This window comes from Zea mays, chromosome 10 (assembly GCF_902167145.1).
Source record: "Zea mays cultivar B73 chromosome 10, Zm-B73-REFERENCE-NAM-5.0, whole genome shotgun sequence".
In the NCBI taxonomy this organism is placed as follows: Eukaryota; Viridiplantae; Streptophyta; class Magnoliopsida; order Poales; family Poaceae; genus Zea; species Zea mays.
The window spans coordinates 7109993-7124106 of NC_050105.1; the positions used below are offsets into that span (position 1 = coordinate 7109993).

At 43.2% G+C, this 14114-nt stretch overlaps 1 protein-coding gene and 1 pseudogene across 1 annotated transcript; one reads left to right on the top strand and one right to left on the bottom strand.

Moving 5' to 3' along the window:
* Window positions 1-2460: 2460 nt before the first annotated feature.
* Window positions 2461-5940, bottom strand: LOC109943077 (probable serine/threonine-protein kinase WNK2). The gene is made up of 5 exons (XM_035963595.1): window positions 5746-5940; window positions 4719-4957; window positions 4267-4490; window positions 3260-3340; window positions 2461-2889 (listed from the first exon to the last, which is right to left on the bottom strand). Exons 1-4 carry the CDS (start codon window positions 5938-5940, stop codon window positions 3294-3296), a joined length of 705 nt encoding a protein of 234 aa, XP_035819488.1. The 3' UTR covers window positions 2461-2889; window positions 3260-3293.
* A 626-nt stretch (window positions 5941-6566) lies between these two features.
* On the top strand, window positions 6567-7100 carry LOC109943190 (uncharacterized; annotated as a pseudogene).
* The last annotated feature ends 7014 nt before the right edge of the window (window positions 7101-14114 follow it).

Below are 14114 nucleotides of genomic sequence, written 5' to 3' on the forward strand. Positions count from 1 at the left end.
GGTCGTTCTTCTCCTTTCACCAACAAAACGGGACGACGCCTCCTCGCCACGGTGGATGCTCGTAGGCGTAACCCCGATCTAGCCATCCGAGCACCTCCACGCACAACGTTCGGTAACGAATGTAGCCAAGAAAACCGTCAACTATCTGATGCACTCCTTACCCGGATCGTTGGCAGCGAGGTAATTTCGATCGCTCCGGTCCCTCCCCATGCTCCAATGTGTCAGGAACACATTTGAGGTGCTCCAGCAACCACTCGGGTGCCCTCCAATATGCCTGCGACAAGGCGATTTGGGGTTTGGTGACTTCTCTCTCCCTTCCTCTCTCTCTCTCTCTCTACGTTCGCCACTGGGTTGAGTTCCTCGGCTCATGGCTGGCAGCAACTCTAGCGGTTATGGCGACAGTTGCAAACCGTAACAACCCTAGGTGGAAGACGGTTCTGGCACCATGGCCCCACATGCCAGTGATTCTGGTGTGCGCATGTGAAATCTTGTGGTGCGGCTAACATCGCGGCCCATCAGTAGCGGTGTGCGCGCGTGAAGATGACGTCTGGTGAAATGGGAGACTGACGAGTGGGCATGTGGTGTCGGTGACTGGTCTCGAGGGCGTGGACGGCTTCAGCGACTCGACGTTTGCCCAGTGAGGCCCACTTGTCGGCACACGAGCCCACGACTGGGTTCGGCTGAGGGTTTTGGCCCAGCAACGGTTAATATGTTTCTCTTTTTTCCTTTTTCTTTTATGTTTTCCGTTTCTAATTCCTTTTTAAATTCTTATTTTGAATTTCTAATATCAAATCTGGTTATGATTCTTGAATTCAAATATAAATGCAGCAGACAATGAATCCAGCATGATGAAAGTCTTATTTTTAATCTATTAATTTGTTTAAACAAATAACTCATACACATGGAATTAAATAAACAAGAATTTGTCCTAATCACATAGTTAAAACACTCCTTTATTCCTTCCAAATTTTTGGGTATTACATGGCAACATCGTGAATGTCTTATGTAACGTTTTTATTTTGGAACTATTAATGTTCGGTTAACATTTTAACATGTTTGAATGTCTTGTGTATTCATCTTTCCTAACTAATCTGAAGTAAGATTGAAATAAATGTTTTCCTTTCTATTTTCTATGTTTTTGTATGAAAAGGGCTAGCCACATTTCATTTGTTTATACTCATAATCGTCATATCCCAGATTAGTTGCTTATTGTTCATCTGTATATCACATACTAGAAGATGCAATCTGGAGATTTTTTTTTCTAACTGTCCAATCTAGAGACCTTGAGTGGTCTACAGCACACCCCTTGTGCTCCATGAAATTATGGGCAAGCAGAGAGTGCTATTAGTTATCAGAATTCAGAAAGCATGTGATTGTGGTGCTGAAACCATGTTAAAATTGGACGAGCTTGTGACTCCAACGAACTACTGTTACATTACATCTAGTATTAAGCATCAGACATTCTTTAGGTCCGTTGCCCGAAGATGATTAATTTTAGACCACTTGTCTGAAGATTAATCTAAAATCTGTTCTGGTCTTGACGCTATATCACTAGAGTTGACGAATAATGTTCATCACATACTGATCAATAATCATGACAAAAACCGACTTGCGCGTGATTTGCCAAAGCCATAATGTGGATAGGATATAAACACCCATTTGTCTGAATAAGCTTGTGTCAGTTTAGTCAGTTTCAGCCAGAGCATGTTTGTGTCCGTAACCGGTAGAATGTTTCAAAAGCCCCCACGTGTTGTAGTTGAGAGCTCGCCGGCGGCCAAGGCAGTGGTTGAAACTCCGGCAATCTCCGACAAGCATCCACTTGTCTGACATAACAACACAACAGCTAACTGCAAAAGATTGACGCTACACTAGATCTGATGAACAATTATATGAATAACATAAATCACTGATCATAAATATTAATAAAGTAAAACAACCATGCATAATTATATTTCTTTGGTTCAAGACAAGATGATATTTAATGTCCCTGTAAAGTGTTTACAATCAGCAGAGAAGCGTATTGTGTTTTCAAACGGGTGGCACGGCCGGGTCCTCGATCCTGCTGCTCTGGCTCTGCTCGGCCGCCGGCTCAGGGCATGGCTGCTGCTGCAGTCACTACACGACGGTTCACTTACTGCGACCTACGGTTGGTTGCTAAAACGACCTTCAGCGACCTACGGTTGGTCGCTAAAAACTTTTAGCGACCCATAAGGATGGTCGCTGTAAGTGCCGTCGCTAAAGGCTTTAGCGACCGACATCTTTTTAGCGACCGACCGTCCATTGCTAATATTGTATATTTAGCGACCAACCGTGGGTTGCTGTACTAGAGATTTAGCAACTAACCGTAAGTCGTCATACTATACATTTAGCAACCAACAGAAAGTCCCCCTTTTTACAGTTGTTATTAATAATAATATACATTTAATTAAGCACCACAAATCACATATTCTTATACACAAATCATAAAGGCATACACAATTAATCAGTATACCGCAGTCATAAATCCATCACATAAACACAAAAGCACCACAATTATATATTCACAAAAGCATCACAATTATAATATCATTCACAACTAGATCATTTACAGATAGCTAGCTAGATCATTCACAAAAACTCCAAAGGTGATCAATCACAAAAGCACCACATTGACATCACTCCAGCTTGAAGCAGTTCAAAAGCCCACAACTACATCACTAATGTTTCATATCACTCCAGCTATTGTTCAAAAGCCCACAACTACATCACTCTAGCTGCTCCAGAGTTGATCAGTCACAAAAGCACCAAAGCTACACTAATGCTTCAAGCAGTTCAAAAGCCTTCAGACAATCACTCCAGCTTCTTGTATCCTCCTGTTTTAAGGTACAAGCTTTCTTTGTCGAGAACACCCTAGAAAAAAGTACACCAAATTAGTATATTGTTGCTACATTTGCAAATCAAGGTTAATCATCATTAAGTTGATGGCTCATATAAATCTAAACACCTTTTTTTTACAGCCATGCAACTGACATCATGTAAGCATCATCCATATACTGATCGCATTTTGATTAGGGAAACATATTGGTCACCTAAAATGGGGCAATAACCCTCTTTCTTGCTCCGTTACTCCACACCTTTTTTACACTAAACAAATGATTATAGAACTAAGGATACAAGTGTTTCTTTCTACCAAAATGATTAAACGAAGAACCACGGAAATCAAACAAGCATTAAACTGAAGCAAATATAAAAGTGTTTCTTCTTGAACAAAATTTATTACCTTATTCCTAAGAAGAACTTGCTGCAGTGTTCTTCTACATAGCATCACCATCCAAAGGTAAAGATCCTTTTGTTTTCTGCACTGTAATACATGAAGGAAAAATACTTCAGCCACAAAGTTCAATAAGTTGACAGAACTGAGAAGTATAATGCATACATATATTGAACAATTATAATTGTGGGATGCCGGATGACACAAATGCAATCAAAGAAAACATTCATTTCCCAGTAGAGAATTTGGTATTAGAGCAAAATGGAAGTTGCTTCTCAGTAGGTTGTATTCTACTGAGAAGGCTGCAGCATATTAAGAAAACACAATAAGTTACTACTGAATAGGTTGTATTCTAGAACCTGACAGGCTAAGATAATGTTTTGAAAAATTAAGTTACACTGTGGATCTCCCTATATTCCATATTCCCCTCCACCCGGTGTTTCCAAAATGGTGACTGAACGACGAACACTGATCACGAGCGCTGATGGCGGGCGAAGATCCAGTGCATGTCGCCGATGTGGGTGTAGCGGCAACCGATCTCATCACTCAGTTCAGAAGTTCCCTCATCACCATCTGAACTATGGGTCTCAGAGTAAGCAGCTTCATCCCCTTGGTTGTCAATTGACTCCTCTGCTGCCCAATCAGGAATATGCGAACATATTTCAGCATCTATCATTTCTGCAATCGCAGTTACATCTTGATCTGTGAGAATATTTTTTCAGTGACTTTAGCAATGCATTTACCAATCTGCAATATTACCAATCATGCTAGCGGCTACTTATGTAATTTCTAGGCACAGCCATGCTTCCAGTACAGTACTCACAGTTGAACAAGTCTGTTTGCTCATTTATAGCCATGTCAGAAAATAATGAAGATCGCCCTAACTAAAATGCATATTTATGGCTTCATGTTTAGCCAAGATCCATATGGAATTTTCACTCTGAAAGAAATAGCTAAAAGTAATTGGATGGACAAGTAAACTAACATCAGATACTTTTCTATATATCTGTGCTTACCAATGATACTATGAGCTGAACGTGCATTATCCAGGATATTCGCTAAACCAAGGTCTCCAATCTTTACTTCACCCTGGTTTCCATTCGTGAATATATTGTCACATTTTAAGTCTCTATGGATCACTGGTGGATCATGGCTGTGCAGGTAGACAAGACCACTCAAGATTTGCCTTGACCATTTCTTTAAAGCTCTAATGTCTACCTTCTTGTGCTTAATCCGGTACCTAAACAAAAAAGGAAAAGGTCGTTACAAGGTTCAGCAAGAGAAAGGTCATGTATTTTCAAAGATCTAAAATGTATTTATCTTGTAAATTGTGTTCATATCATTGTTGTTTCCTCTTAGTATTATGACTGTGTGATAACAACAATGTTAACCCAAATAGTTTCAGTTACTTAATCCAGCTTGCACAAAATATCCGAAGAAAAACAATTACAATCAAAGAGGCACGTACTGGCGCAACGTCCCTGATGTGAAAACCTCCGTGATGAAATTTATATTGTTGCTTCTTTTGTCAAGCCATGAATTGTAGAACTTTATTATGTTTTTATGCTTGAGGGTTTTAAGCAACCGCACTTCTGATCTCAGCCTCTCCAAATCATCATTGTTCCGAAGTAAATCTCCAACTTTGATCTGGTTCCAAGCAACTTCTAGTCCTTCAAGTTGATCGAAAGCTTTGTATCTATGCCAATAAAATATAAATCAAGGAACCCAACTGGATAGCATTGAAGCAGATATAAGTGTTAATTAACATTATAGATTATCGCTAAAAACAGTTGTGGACATAACGCAAAAGTCAAGGCGTCTAAAGAAAATGTTGGACTTGCCTTCTTATCAAGATTGACTAAGAGAATCTCTCAAATGAAGTGCATACGCACATGATCTTGGTCTTACTAGAAATAAACAATTTCTAGAACTGCGCTGTTTATGATGGATGGAAAACCGTTCAATTACCAGCAGCTAGAAACTAGTGCTCCAAGTGATAAATGCATAAACATGCATAAGATTAATTGACAGAGTTACTTGAAGTATCCAAGCAATATGAATGGTAAAATATATACATACTGAAGATAAATGTAATGCACAGAGTAAAGGGAGAAAACGACACAATTTACTTAAGACCGTACTAAACATGTGGGTCTTCATTTGATAGCACCAAGTAAAACCACCCTAGCTGTAAGCCCGTAACCGCCATACCAAAATGTCGAGTTGATAGCCTAGGACAGAAGGTACAAAATGGAATTGGGAACTGAAATGGAGACAATGCATCGGGCAGTCACAACAGAGCAATGCGGTCACGTATTTTAAATGAAAGGAGATCAGGATTCCCAACAAAAAGGCAATATGTGAGGCATCATATTCATATATAGAGAGAGTGGCATCGGGCTTGGAACTTTGAGCAATGAGCGCATCAGAAACCATGGAGCCGATCCAAATCGGAGGCGGGGAGGGTGGTCGGGGGAAGGGAAGAGAGGCATTACCCGCCCGTAGCGGCCGGTGGGGTTGACCTCGGCGAATTCCGGCTCCGTCTCCGTCTCCGTCTCCGGCGGCGTGGGTGGCATCGCGGTCGGGCGGCGCGGGCGGTCAGGCTGGGGAGGTTTGCCGTAGCGGCCGGTTGGGGACGTTACCTCGGCGAATTCCGGCAATGCGCTTCCATCCCCCTCGGCGGAGCCCATAGCTAGGACGGCAGGAAAAACAGTCAAAAAAGTGGAGAAGCAAGCGGCGGTGGGCGTGGCATGGGGACGGAAGAGGGATGGAGAGCAGACGAAGTGGCGGGCAGGGACCGAGAGGGATGGACACTGACCTAGGCGGCGGCGGGCGCGGCATGGGGACAGAAGAGGGATGGAGAGCAGACGAAGTGGCGGGCAGGGACCGAGAGGGATGGACACTGACCTAGGCCCACTTTAGATGGGCTTTGGTGAGTAAATAAGAAACACAAAAATCACGTACCCCTATAGCGACTCACCATCAGTCACACACTTACCTCTATAGCGACCAACCATAAGTCGTTAACTTTCTAGACTTTTAGCGACCCACAGACCGTCGCTATAAACGCATTTAGCGACCAACTGTCGGTCCATATGTTTTAGCGACCAACCGTCGGTCCCTAATAAGGGTCGCTAAAGATCAACCGTCGTGTAGTGAGTGGCAGCCCCTGCTCCTCATCGTCTTCTAGCATATCTAGCAAAGCTTTCCAATCGACATTGTTGACGTCGAGCAAGTCGTCGACGCTGACCTGCTCCTCAATGCGTCGACGCTGTTCTTCCTCGCCTCCGACCATCATGGAATCCTCGCCTTGTTCATGACCATGAACATTGGAGGGCATCAAAGTGGCGGCGGGGTCCACCTGCACCTGCACGCTGCTCTGCTTGGCCGGCTCAGCACATGGTTGTTGTTGCTGCTGCTTCCCATCGGCATTGTCTAGCAAAGTTTTCCAATCGACATTGTCGATGTTGAGCAAGTCACCGACGTTGAACTTGCCCAAGTCGCCACCGTGCTCCGCCTCTGATGCCTCCTCGCCTCTGACCATCAGCAGGGGATCATCCATCGTCGGGTAAGCACCGGTGAAGATGGCGCCGGCGGGGTCCTGCATCTGGACCTGCACGTCGTGGATCACCTTGGTTGGCGGCGCCTCGGGGTGGTCGCCTGTCGCCGTCCTCTTGGCCTTGGACTTGTTCTTGGCCAGAGACGAGGACGAACGGTGCACCTTGCACAGCACGTGGTCGCCGCCGCCGCCCTGGGTGTCATCGTACTCGAACATCCTCCATCCCATTCGGTGGAAGCGATGCCGACCTGACGTCCCCTCGTTCTCCTTCTCCTTGTGGCCGTAGGATAGGCTGCAGACCGTGGCGCCGGGCAAGCCCTGCATGGACTTCGGGCCAGTCTCCGAGTGCCAGCACGTCCCGGCGGTCTCCACCGCGCGCAGCCTGTGCCCGCTGGTCCTTCCCTCGCCGTTCTTGTATCGCTTTGGACAGTATATGTACCACTGTCTGTTGTACCCGTCCTCCGTCACGTTGGTGCCCGGCACCGGCTCCAGGCCGGCGACCAGCTCCTCAGGGGCAGCGGTGTAGACGTCCGCGTGGTGGATGAAGGCTTTGAATCTCTGGTCGACGGTTCCGGCGCGGAGGCTGCGCAGGAGGGCGACGGATGCCTCGTTGGTGGCCCGGAAGACGTGGTCGTTGGCGGCCATATGCCACCGATCTCCGATCTCCAGGTGGTGACGGCCGGCTAGCGTACGTTCTCTCGTCGCCGGGGACGATGCAGGTGATGGTTTATCGGCTAGCTGCGCTTAATAGTTTTGCACGGACAGGCAGGTAGCTAGCGCTAGCTAGCGAGGTGTTTATATACACCTTTTCCAGATAAGTTTGACAACAGAATTTTGACCTGTGAAACGATCGATCTACTATCTATCTACGTGAAAAGATAAATAGGTGATATATCTTGAAATGCTGATTGATCAGAGTCGAATCTTGCGTCTACGTGAAAAGATGCCGACAGACCATATGCATGTAGAGAAAATTCCTGGTATGCCATCAGATTTTATACTCATCCCTTGTGTGCCACTGAGTGGCATATAGGTATATTTTTTGGTGTCTATGACATGTGGGGCCAGTGGCATACAAGGAATGAGTATATTTTTCAGTGGCATATAGGGAATAAATTCATGCATGTACGTATTGTATTGCCCGCTCTGCGTGTACACGACGTGGCGCAGTTTGTATTTTTGTTTCTTTTTCTTTTACAAACTTTGTAAATTTATTTTAGACGTCAAAACAACCATGCATGTACGTACGTGTGCTTGCTGTTTCTTTTACAAACTTTGTATTTCTGTTTCTTTATTTCTTCTACAAATTTACAAACTTTCTAAATTTGTTTTACACGTCAAAACTCAAAATAATCTTTATAATTAAGATGTCAATGAGGAAATGTATTCCCTCAGTTTATTCGATCCCTTGCTTCTAAAACCTGATTTGTATGTATAGGTTGAATTGTTTTCAAAATTCAATGAGGCCATAAAAGGCATCGTATTCAAGATTAAAAATCATCATAAAATTATTATTATTATTTTTCTACACTAATCATTACATTCTCTACTTTATTACAAATAATAACATCGATTGATCCTATATTTTAAAAAACAAATAATTTTGTTGTTCACAATATACCTCACCTGATCTTAAATTAAAGTTCCACTTTTATATATAATTAACTAAATCTCTACTACTTATATATTAAGTATCAATTAATGTAGCCGTGCACGGTGATACCGTGCCCCAACCCCGTCATCCCCGCTCGCGACCCCCCCCCCTGCGTTCACCGCAGCCGCCACTCGGCCACTGCCTCCGGTGTCCTCCTCCCTGGCCCGTTCTCCTCGGCCTCAGCACCGCACCCCGTCCTCGTTCTAGGCGTTATCGTCTACCGCTTACACCAATCATGACGCGAATCTGCGTGTCGCCCCTACACCCCATCACCACCTCTCCTCCCCTCCCTAGTCACCACCCATCCCTCGGCCACCTCGACGGTTGTGCCAGGGGCAAGGGCGACGTATTCATGAATGGCTGATTCTATCGCCTAGAGTGCACTAAGTAATTAAAAACAAAGTGTGAGCTAATGTAATGCATTCATGTATGTTTGGTCGTTGCGAAATTCTAATTTGAAATTTAAATAAAAATATCTTTCTTTGTCCGCTATTTATTTGAATTAGAGGACATTTATACGGATTAAACATTTCAAATAATATTTTTCTTAAAATAAATATTTTGTTTGTCTGCTACATGCTGGAGCATTATTTTTGTGTGTGTGAATTTAAATTCGCATCTAAAAATTGGATTTGGATTTAAACTCTTTTCTAAAAAATCAAAAAGGTTTTTTATTCGTGTGCTGATTTTCTGATCCAGTCGTTAGAACCGTCTTCCTCGAGTTCTATTAGGACTTTGTTCCTTGTACGCGCACTATCAGTGTTTAGTCCCGACGACGCGCTACGGGGTAACCCACGTACAGCTTTTGAAAGGACGACAACGTCGATTGCTGCTCGATGATACGTGTAGGGGCACATCGGAACACAGGGGATTTATAGAGGTTCGGGTTCCGCAAGTGCGTATTACCCGACGTCCTATGTGGTGCTGAGTATTGGATTGCTATGAGTTCGAAGATTACAAGTGATTGTGGGATGTGGAAGTTGAAGTTGTCTATCAATTTAATGGAGTGTTCTCTCTTTCTTGTAGGGGTACCTCTGCGACCTTATATAGCTGTCTGGAGAGATATTCCTTTATAGATCATTGAGTCCACTCGAGTCTACTTCCTGTTGCTACAAGTATTCCTATTCTTTCGGTGCTTGGTTGCCTTCTCTGGGTTATCATCTGAGTGATCCGGCGCTCGACCACGCACGGGACGTGTCTTCAGAGTTCTGGTGACCCCTTCACGGGACACGCGAGGTGATCCCTCCGTGGGACACGCGCACGGCGCACCACCAGTATACCCGTGCAGTATCCTTCGAGATTTTCAGCTACCTCGCGCGCCATAACTTCCATTAGTTTTTGTCCTACCCAAGCGAGGCCAACTGTGCGTCCTATTGGGCGACTTATCATGGGCCTCTTAGGCAACCCAAGGAATGTATGGGTGCCTTAGTGGCACATGGGATATCTATCTCCCACAGGCCCCCAAGGCTCAAGCAAAATTTTGAGGACAATAGGCTCGAGACTCCATGAATGAACTCTATTATTTGATTGTCTTTGAGTGCATCTTCTTTTCCCATGTTGTAGGTGCACCCAATGGATGTAGCCCTCGAGCTTTGAGTTGAGCAACAATCAACTCGATGGACCCCGAGATCTTTTCTTCAAAGGATGATTTTATTGGTCTAATTGTAAGTAAATCGAGTTTTTCGCTAAACGACATCTAGCCGACTGAATTTAGCTTGAGGGAGGTTTGCCCGACAAAAGCTTAGCCGACTGAGACCTATAATTCATTTGATTTCTTTACACCAACTTAACTGGCTCATTTTATAAAAGATCATAATTATTATTTATTATTACTACGATAACATTTAACATATAATATATTTTAAGAATGGCTTGATTTTTTTATTCTTTGCAAATTTTTTGAATAAGACGAGCAGATCAAATTAGGTATAAAAAATCAAAATAATTATAAATTGAAATGGACGAGTACTAGTTAGTATATGTATAATGCTATGGTTTCCATTTAGGCTTGGGTATAAAATATAAAACATAAAGATATATGTGTTCTACTAGATAAGTGGATGTGAATATAAGTTTAGAGCACGGGCGGAGCTACATGCAACCATCAGTGACGTGCATAGCATCTCTAATACTCATGTATTAATTACTTTTGATACTGACCATATAATATCACATCAGCCACAACAATGCAGCAACACGATGGCCTGTAGGCCAACCGACACCAACGACAGTAATTCTGCCTTCACCCCTGTTTTAGAGCCAGCAACTATGGTTTGAGTTTTCATTTATAATTTTGGTTTTTATCATTTAAATGCGAGGTAGGGAGAGATGGACGGTAGGGACGGGATGACGCACGACGGCGGTGAAAACTGATGCTTTAAAATATTAGAGATTAATGTATTCTAGAGAATATTTTAAATAATAATTTTTATATAAAAGATATAAAATACAACCTCTATAATCAGCCAAAAGTTACATGAGCTCCTAGGCCTAAAGCTCTGAAATAGAGAAGCATATACCAACATTTATGACTAAAAAGAAAGCTAAAAAACTAAGTGTGTGTTTGGTTGAGTTGTGGCTTCTCAGAAATTATTATGAATGTTGAGATGTAAAAAGTTGTTGTAGGATGTGGACGATGAAAATAACGTAAGTTGTTTGATTCAAACAAGTACAAAACATATCTGCTATAAAATAACTCTCTATTTTCACAATCTCAAAAGGTATGAAATCAAAAGCTAAAGGCAGGGTCTAAGACGCTTTCAAAATATACTACCCAAAACTACAGTTTTTTTATTTTTCACCCCTTCGATTGGATTTTAGAAGAAAAAGTAGCTCTCGAATGCTCGACCAAAGGTAACCTAAACTCACAACCATAATTCGATAAATCCCCGAAAGTTTGTCATTTCTTTTAGTTTTTTGTCGAGGATTATCTAATTTCCATCGACTATCGACGAGGTTTATTTAATTCCCATCGAGCACCATGGGTCAACAGGAATCACTGTGTTCAGCCCATAACTCCAGTTCATCTCCTAATTCGAGGAGTTAACCTAAACGGTGCCACGTTAGCGCTTAACTCCCGTCAACCTGACTAGAGTCCACAAGCACCACAACCTATTATGATTTTTTCAACCAATTTGAACACAACAAAGCACAAATAATATGAATCATAATTCGCATACATTATATATCACAATTCACATACATCATATACATAACATTTCAAATTCATCAAAGCTCATCATAGCTAATCAATAATCACAATCTCATCTCACAAGTTAAGTTATCCGTTCACCAAACCATAGACATTCAATTCAATTCGTATTGTCCATCATAAATAACCGAAACAAAGCACAAGTTTAAATGCAAAGAAGTATTCAATTAATATTTCAAAACCTAAACTGTGTAATACAAGATTAGAGGATGGAGATAAAGTAAAACAATTAATATTTATATTGATGCAACAACAATATAATAAAGTTAAATTATATCATCATATCAATTAATAACATCAAACTCATTAATTAGTATTCACAACACTAAATTAGAAATAACTAGTATCATGCATAAATTCATATTAATCCGAATCACACTATCACTTCACAATAACAAACTAACTCTAATCATACCACATCTAACTTTTGTCGGTCATACTAACACCTACAAGAATAATCAACATCCCTTTTTAAACTAATTGTAATTAACTATGTTCATTTGCATAGGGAAAAGGGCACTTGCGTGTTGGCCGGAGGCATGGGAGGTGTTGACTAGCGCGGGGATGGGGTGAACACAACCGACATTTGAAGATGCACCGAGGGCGCCACGGTCAACGAGAGATGAGGCACAGTCGTGGGCGGTAGTGGATGGCCGAGGCGGCGTGTCGACGAGGGAGGACGACCGTGGGCCGGGTGCGGCCACGATGAGTCAAGTGCGGCTAGGGGAGCGTCGGACGTGCAACAACAAGGAAAAAGAGGTCACGACTGTTAGCTCATGTGTGGGAGTCGTGCGCGAAGGAGAGAAAGGGACTTGAAGGCTCCTCATATGGAAGAATAACTCCCGTTGGTTATGGTGTTGAGCCGACATGGATTAATTAACTCACATCGGCTGTCAGTCTGGCCAGTGAGGATTAATTAACTATTGTTAGCTCTCATATAGCCAACTTGGATTAACTAATTCCTGTCGGCACGTGGACACGCCGATGGAAGTTAAAATGGACAACAAGAATTTTCCCAATTCTTGTTTTTTCTGTCTTTATTTTCAACATGTTTTGATATTACACAAGAGCAACTCTCCAATTCATAAGTCTTCAAAAAGATACATTTATCCAGTATCTACAGATCTTGCTTCAACTCATACGCTCTGTTGGTCACTTGTTTTTTATACCTTTGGATGGTCATAAACAAGGCAACACCATTAGATCATATTCCATCTTCATCCATTAGCTCTTAGCCTTCAGGAGAAAGGTTGAGTAAATGATGAAGTTGAAGTTGAGTGAAGAAAATGTAAAGAATACTTCAGATGTGTCATTTATATCATGAAAGTAAGAGACACAATTTAATTTCGTAAGAAATTATTCTTTTCTTCTTTCATATTGTGTGACAAAAGGGATACATGAATACCTTCGACTTCACGAAGTTACAACAGAGAAGGAGAAGTAAATACAACTTTGAAGACAAAACGATTTGTTCTCTTTTGATCGAGAGAGAGAGAGAGAGCTAATGCATGGCACTATTCCCTATTTATAGTCGCGGAATACATCTTCAAAAAAATTACAATCGTGCCCTCAAGTCTATACATTTGAACTTGTACTATTTAATATAATTACAACATTCTAAATCAAACACAACCTTTGGGCGGCCTTCAAAGCAAAGGAGGATAAAGGTGATGCAATTGTAGAGCAGGAGGTTGAGATGGGAAATTGTGTTTCAAACCAGCCAGACAAGGTACAGTCTGACAATGCTTCATCTAAAGTCTTAAAAGACGCTGGGAATTGAGGCCCTCCTCGTGCTTCACGAGTGTTGCTGCTTCCGGCTTGCTGACCTGTGGCTGCGGACCCGAGTTTTTCTTCAATCCAGCTGAAATGAAATGAGTCGTTCGCGTCGATCTCCGCCCTGGCTCCTCCCTCTTCGACCTATCGGGGCAGCTGACACCTCTAGGGCATCTCAGCGACTCTGCTCCTCCTGCACGGTGCTAGCCACCACCTCGGCCTCGACGCTGGAAGCTTCCCCGCCACCCACGCCCCTTGTCAACCCCGTACCACGGCATCCTTCTTCGCACGCTCCTCCACGCGATGCCGATCGCCTTTCAACTCCTCTACCATCCCATTTTCGTGCCCTCGCCGCTCGGGACCCACGCTGATGCGGCGGCGACACACCACGTTGAGGAGGAGCTATGTTGCCCTCCACTCTCCTCCAACGTACCGCCCCGCCACCGAAGTTAGAAGAGACATCGGAGTCATTGTTCCTGCTCCACGCAATGTTCGGGATGGTCTCCTACAGGAGCACGCTGCTGCTCGGGCTCCCCCTGCTCCGCCTCTGACTTTGCGCACCTATGCACGCCTTCCTCTTCCTCGACGCGCCGATGACCTCTCATTGAGCCTCTCTCTCCGCCTCTCCGTCGATGCATCCCGCTTCCCCCACTAAAGATAGTGGAGA

Bases quoted from the DNA above. Each gene is read 5' to 3' on its own strand.
- LOC109943077 (XM_035963595.1), bottom strand. From the start codon at position 5,940: ATGGGCTCCGCCGAGGGGGATGGAAGCGCATTGCCGGAATTCGCCGAG. The intron at 4,491-4,718 runs GTACGTGCCTCT...TTTTTTGTTTAG, and splicing joins ACATCAGGGACGTTGCGCCA to GTACCGGATTAAGCACAAGA. The intron at 3,341-4,266 runs GTAAGCACAGAT...CATGTATTACAG, and splicing joins TTCAGCTCATAGTATCATTG to TGCAGAAAACAAAAGGATCT.